Genomic DNA, 7,260 nt, shown 5'->3' on the forward strand with positions numbered 1-7,260 from the left:
GTTCTGGTTAAATGACAGTCGCACCGTATTCTCCGACAAAAAAAACACCATTCTCGGTGTGGCAAACCTCACCATCGTAGTAAATAACAGCACTAATACGTTCACTCATTTTGAAACTCTTACTTTCTTAGCCTCTCTAAAATGTTTCTGCTATGACTTATGCATTCTAAGAACATTTTCTGCCTAATTTATAGTCTCGGCCCAAAGTTGCTACTGTAACAAAATCGCGTCCACGAGGGCGCGATTTTATACTATTTGATCAGAAACGTCAACTCGAAATAATTTATTTCGGGACCCCTAAACCCTAAAAAGCCTGCACCCTAAACCTTAAAAGCCAGAAGAACCAAACGTGAAATCAACGTCAAAATCGCGTCCCCGAGAACGCGTTACGTGGCAGGACATCGCGTCCACGTCAGCGCGACCTGCTGACGTGGACGCGATGTCCTGACACGTACCCTGACATCGCGCTGACGTGGACGTGATTTCCCGGAAAATGGACCATTCCGGTAAATAATCAAAAAATCGGCCCATTTCGGTAAATTTTGAAAAAAACGGCTTTTTTAGGTAAATTGCCCCTAAAATTGAGGCGGTCAAAAATATTTATAAAATAAATAAAAGAATATAATTTTAATGCACCAAAGTTAAAATTTTAAAGTTATTTGTTCAAAATTGATTTCACTAATTTCGGAATTGGAATCTTTTTATCTTTCTCTTTAACCCTTTTATAAATCTTATCAATTTCCCCTCTATTTTTTTAATAAAAAGTTATTAAAAACTTGGGAAAGAAATTATAGAGTATCAACAAACGAATGTAAATGCTTGTATATGATGTTATGATGGATCCCTTTTTAAAGAGTAGCTACATGTTCATTTTAGTAAGAGTAAGTGTACAATAGTGAATCTATTTGTCATAAACCATGGAAATCCATGGCCATTCAAAGTCAAGACGTAAACTATAAGATTCATCTATGCTAAACTTCTCATGATGGCCATTGAATAAGAATTGAAGGTTAAAATCCCTGATTAATCATAAGTTTTGGTGACATCTTTGGAAATAAATTTATAATTTTTTTAATATTATGATAAGATATAGTAAATTAAAATCAGATTGGGATTAGGAATTGCCAACCGGCTTAGGAGGTACATTTCCATCATCCCGCTTTAGCTTTCCCAACTCATTCCCTTCAAATCAAAAACAAGCGGAAAAGAAATAACCAAAGCTACTGTTGGTAGCTTTTCCCTCTGTTTCATCACCAAAATAAAACCCTAATTTCTCATCTCTTTTCTCAATTCTTTTGAGTTATTAGGGTTTTCTACTCACTCTCCATTACCTTTAAACCCCCTTTCTCCTTCCCTCCGTTTCACGGTTAGAAGTTTTCTTCTTCTTCTTCTTCTCCTTCTTAATTATTATAATTCAGATTGTTTTTCTCTTTTGCATTTTGTTTATATGGAATCTGCTTCGTATTTTTTTCTTTTTTTTGCTCAATTAAATCTATAAGAGGAATGCTAATATGATTGGCATATTTTCTCTTTGGTAATATGTTGAACTTTTTGGTTTGTCTTAATAGGTTTGCTTTTTTGTTTCTTTTCATTTATATTTGTGTTTAATCAACTTTTCTTGTGTGTTATATTGAAGAACCATAAACTAGTCTTGAATATAGATAATAGTTACTTAATAAGGAATCTTAAAGAAATATCATTTCCCACGAAGGTTTCCCCGTTTTTCCTGTGAAACAAACATATGTTTAGGGAGAAAATTAGTGATTCTATTGGACTTTTGGAATTGCTTATGAGTACTCCTTTTTTAACCAAAAGAAAAAAAAAAGTCTATGCGTATGCTTGCTCCTCTCTTTTTCTTTTTCTAGATATAGGCCAGATTTTTTGCGTGTATGTGAAGATTCTTTCTATTTGTTGTATCATAAAAAATCCATGTTCAACCCGGATTTTGATTTATATGATTTGAAGCTAAGGGTCGAGGCACGAACTATCATATTCGATTGACCTCTTGTTTAAGGTCTGTAGTAATTGTTTTGCTGTAAATCTTCAACATAAGGTAATTCAAAACACATGAATGGGATAACTAGGCAAATGACCCAGTTTGTCTGTAGATCATATAATCGGCTTTGACTTATACCTGGAGCTTTATAAAAATCTACTAAGAGTTTGGACAATATGTAAGAGACTAGAGACTAGAGACTAGAGACTTAGACTATATTTTCTTTCTTTCTTCATGTTTAAACAAGTTTGCTTATACCACCATAGCTTTTCAAAGGGAGAGTTTTATATTTATATCACAGGTGGAGATTTTTATGTGAGATTGTAGCTTACGAGGGACTTGTTCTTTAGTATGTTTGTCCTGTTTCTGAGGTTTATTTGGCTTTGCACTGAATGATTGTATTTCAGTAGTGCCATTATTGGAAAGGGCTAGTCATTTTTCTGATTCAACTTATTATAATCTGAGCTTAGTTCATGACGATGTACCTTACCACTTTGTTAAGAATGTTGTGGTTATTATTTTATTTCAGATATAGCATGGTGTAATATAAGTTACTGATTATATCTGTGTTGTATTCATTTCATATTCCACTGAGATTTCTTGTATGTTTATTCCAGCAGGACACATGGCTAGTGCTGAGGATAGCAAGGAACCTGAATGGATAGAGAGAGTAAGATCGGAGGGAGCTGTTCCACTACTTGAACCAGATAACTGTCCAAATGGTTGGGCATGTCCACCCGGGGATACCTTTATGGTAAGGGGTCCAGAGTACTTGTCAAACAAGGTTAAAATTCCTGGGGGCAAATATCTGCTAAAATCTCTTGGCTTTGACTGGATTAGAAGTTCCACAAAGGTTGGTGACCTTTTGAGCCATCGTAAACATCGTATTAGGAAGGTTGTTGATGAGGCCTTCCCAACAGGTGATAAGCCTTTCATTTGGGCATTCAACCTTCAGCTCCCTACTAAGGATAACTATAGTGCGGTAGCTTATTTTGTAAGCACTGAGCCTATTCAAGAGGGTTCTTTGATTGACCAGTTCTTGAAAGGTGATGATGCATTTAGAAATTCAAGGCTTAAATTGATTGCTAACATTGTCAAAGGGCCATGGATTGTTAAAAAAGCAGTTGGTGAGCAAGCAATATGCATCATTGGACGAGCCCTTTCTTGCCAGTATTTTATATCTGAGAATTTTATTGAAGTTGATATTGATATTGGATCTTCGATGGTTGCAAGCGCTATTGTTCACCTTGCATTTGGTTACATCACAAGTCTGACAGTTGACCTAGCTTTTCTTATTGAGAGCCAAACTGAGGCAGAGCTTCCTGAACGAATCCTAGGAGCTATACGGTTCTCTGAACTGAAAATTGATTCTTCTCAGTTGATTGAACCGTCATCATACGGGAGCAGTGGGAATTTGCAGGCATCACTGCCAACTCGCTTGTGGAAGTCACTTGGACAGGGATTTTCTCATCTTCTTCATCCAGGAGCTCAAGATAGTGGTTCGGTCTCTACTCCAACAACCCGTGTTAATGGCACTGCTGCTCATGAAGAAAGTGATGGAGATGTTAAGTAATGGTAAGCTTTCATAAATTGCTCACAGTTAATATCTACCATCCAAAGTTGAATGAGATGAAAGTTTGATTTTTTTACTGTCTGGTTATACAAAAAACCAAGCTTGTGGAACACGTTTTAAAAGAGTGATTCAGGGGAATGGATATCAACTTTCACTTGCCAAAAGAGAAAATAAGTCCCCCGTTTCCTTCATCAGTTTTTTTTTTCTCTTCTTGGCAAGTTCCTTTCACATTTCATGCCTTATCTTTTCTATCAATTCAGTTAGGAAAATATGGTTTGGTCCATGTGAATAAGCTTGGTAGTATTTAGTCAAGGCAATTTACTTGTGGCGTTTCATTTTTGTTGAAGTACTCATGCTCAGTTCTCATGTCCAGTCATATTTGGACATGGGTACGACACAAAAACTCTTTTTAAAAAGAGTTAAGTAAGGTCGTGCTGGATACTTAACCATATCTCCCACTCGAATTTGAGTAACATATGTCAATGAATCTGTCACTCTCCATTACCTCTGATCATTACTTTTGAATAGTGTACAAGTATAGCTTTCGCAACTCATGAGCGAATCTTACATGTAGGAATGATAATGAAAAGTAATAGATCCAATTGATTAGTATAGTTTATGTCTTCCTGCCTTTCATGCCCCATATCTTTTCAGTCTCTTGGCCTAGTTTTAAGCTCGAATAAATAAACGTATTATTGTACCAATAATCAGACTTACGCCAAATAAATTCCTTGTTTAGAGAAGTAGAGTAACTATTGCAAATTTATTCCAAGTAATCAGATGTTCATGCTCTAACATCACAGTATACATTGCTGCTATGCAGAAGCTTTAATGGCATTTCATTTGTTTTCAGATCTTTTGGTGACACGTGGCTGAATCATTGACAGGATATCCCATTCTTGGTATTTTGTAATAGATTCTTTTAATCTCTCAGTTATTTCAAATTTACCACAAATGATGTGTAACAATATTGGTGTGTATAAACAAACTTTTAGCCGTTAATGGGCCTCTTTTCTACCCTTTAGTGCTTGTTATCATCCAGGGATGGTGGTAATTTTGGGTGTGGATTGGGATATTCGATTCATTCTTTTGGATTTGGATGTAAAAATTACCGTCGGCTGTGAATGTAAAGAAAATATATGATCGAATAGTTGTGGTATCTTGAATTAGGCATAAAATAGATACTCTTCAACTTTGGTTAAAACTTACACAAATTGATTTGTAATATTATAAATAATATACTACAAATTATTTTTCTTAAAATTAAATCGATTATGTTAAATTTAAGATATATAATGCTCTAAAACAATATTTTATCACTTAATCAATTTAATTAAATTCTTTAAACAAAAGCTTAATTAATATTTCTATAATTAAAATGAATATTAAAATTATATTTTTTTTGAAATCTGGTATAATTATGTTTTATAATATATTATATTATAAGTATGTATAATACTCTACTATATGATTAATTATATCATATTATATCGCAGATGTTTGTCGTAATACATGACTTATGAATATCACGTTATATATGTAACTTTAAATAATGATACGTATATAAATGTTATAAAAATTATTAATATAATATGAATTATTACTAATTTAACTGAATTCAACTATAAATTTTAATAAATATAATATAATATAAATTAATATATTATATCAATATATGTTATACATACACTATTATTAATATATAATACATCCATAGTTATATGTGTATAGTATAATAAATATTGTACATACGTTGATTGAGTATTAGCTCAATTGATATCAATATTATTGCCAAAGCAGGAAGATATGGATTCAAGTGTTTATCTTTCTATTTAAGGGTGAGATGGGGTTATTAGTAATTCTATTTGATACTAATCTGATCCAAACCGATTCTATTTTTCTATTTCTCAAAATAAACTTCAACATTTATATTTAATTAAATAAATTTTTCATTCCAATTTTACCCTCTAGTAAAATTATAACGATTTTACCGCTAATAAAATTTTTGAGCAATATATTTAATATTTCACCATTCAATTTGTTCACTATGATCCTATGATTTATGTCGAAACCGTTTTTTTTGAAAACAAAAATTTTAGTTGTCGACTTTAAAAAACAAAACTGGAATCGCCACCGATCCTTTATTAAGGAGTGATCGGCCCACCTTAAAAATAATTTTGGTCTGCGAAATTTGAGAAAACAGGTTCGGGAGTCGGTTACGCACGAGGAAGGATTAGCACCCCCGTAACGCCCAAAATTGGTACCAAATTGATTTTTTAAAATGCCTTAATGTCGAAAATTTGAAAAGATTTTAAAAGGAACTTTTTATTTCATGAATGGATTAAAATAATAAGACAATTCTTATTTCAAAGAAATAAAACACCACACCCAGTAAGTTAGAACACAATGTTTTTAAATCTTCAAAATACCTGAATATTGCCTTTTGTTTTTGAAAATTCTTATTTCGAGAAGAAAATGTCATGACCAGTAAGTTAGGACCCAACATTCTGAATTCCCGAGAATAAGCTTTTATTTAAAATTTGTGAATTTGTTGCAAAACAAATACTTGGCTTCCTAAATTCATCGAAAAATAATCACGATCCAGTAAGTTAGGACACAATCTTTCCCGAGAATCATGAATGCCAAATACTTTGGAAATTTGTAACAAAAAAAATGATGATTTTAATGCTTCGATAAAACCAAAATACGCATTTCTTTTTTTTTTTAAAAAATATGCTAGAGGGGTAATGCATAACATGAGATCAACATTCTAATGCATATATGAATAAACATTTACGAATATATACAAGTGGGTATAATATACTAATAAATTTATAAACAAAAAAGGTACATCAAATCAAAAAAACCAATAATAAATGCATGTATATATGTGTACGAGAATCATGAAAATAAAATGAAGATAAAAAAATGTATATGTATATATATTTACAAAATAAAGTATATAAAGGTTTTAAAAAGATATGAAAATATACATAAAAACGTATGAATAAAAGATATGCATGTATTCATAAAAGCCTTTAAAAAAATGTATATATATTTAAAAATGCGTATATATTATATATTATATATAAATCTCTGTGTGTTTAATACATAAAAAAATGCATATATATATATATTGTAAAAAAACATGCGTGTTTAAAACATGTATGTGTACGTAATTTTAAAAAAGAAATACATAAGTATATATATAAAAAATGTGTATTTTGAAAAAAAAAATTGTGAATATAAATATAAATGTGTGCACATAAGTCATGAAAATAAAATATGAAATATGAATAAAAAATAAGTATAATACATTAATAAATTATGGGTATATGTATGTATATAAAAAAATATGGAGATAGAATAAAGTAAAAAAAAAGTATATATATAATATATATGTATTTAAAACGTGTAAAATATATATTGCATATATGCGTAATAAGAGTATAATAATAATAAATAGTAATGTACAACAATAGAAATAATAATAATAATAATAACAATAACAATAAAACAATATAATACAATATAGCATAATTATGATAAAAGACAAAATGGATTAAATTGAACTAAAAATGAAAGAAATGGGGCAGATTTAGAATAAATTTAAAAAGAAAGGACCCAATTGAATGCGCGCGTGACAACGGAGGACCAAAAGGGAAATTATCTCGTCCTTCCAAAACGCAGC

General features: G+C 31.2%; 1 protein-coding gene across 2 annotated transcripts; it reads left to right on the plus strand.

Annotated features, from left to right (window-relative positions):
• The first annotated feature begins 904 nt into the window (after positions 1-904).
• Positions 905-4,717, plus strand: LOC121222182 (protein ENHANCED DISEASE RESISTANCE 2). Of its 2 annotated transcripts, none has more exons than XM_041102215.1 (3): positions 905-1,366; positions 2,614-3,571; positions 4,423-4,717. In XM_041102215.1, exon 2 carries the CDS (start codon positions 2,622-2,624, stop codon positions 3,567-3,569), a length of 948 nt encoding a protein of 315 aa, XP_040958149.1. In that variant the 5' UTR covers positions 905-1,366; positions 2,614-2,621; the 3' UTR covers positions 3,570-3,571; positions 4,423-4,717. The 2 variants fall into 2 exon arrangements, with proteins under 2 accessions (XP_040958149.1, XP_040958150.1); XM_041102216.1 differs by having other exon boundaries at positions 1,122-1,366; positions 2,617-3,571.
• The last annotated feature ends 2,543 nt before the right edge of the window (positions 4,718-7,260 follow it).

The sequence above is a fragment of the Gossypium hirsutum genome, chromosome D10, assembly GCF_007990345.1.
Source record: "Gossypium hirsutum isolate 1008001.06 chromosome D10, Gossypium_hirsutum_v2.1, whole genome shotgun sequence".
In the NCBI taxonomy this organism is placed as follows: domain Eukaryota; kingdom Viridiplantae; phylum Streptophyta; class Magnoliopsida; order Malvales; family Malvaceae; genus Gossypium; species Gossypium hirsutum.

Excerpts from the sequence above, each read along its gene's own strand:
- LOC121222182 (XM_041102215.1), top strand. The coding sequence starts at position 2,622 with ATGGCTAGTGCTGAGGATAGCAAGGAACCTGAATGGATAGAGAGAGTA.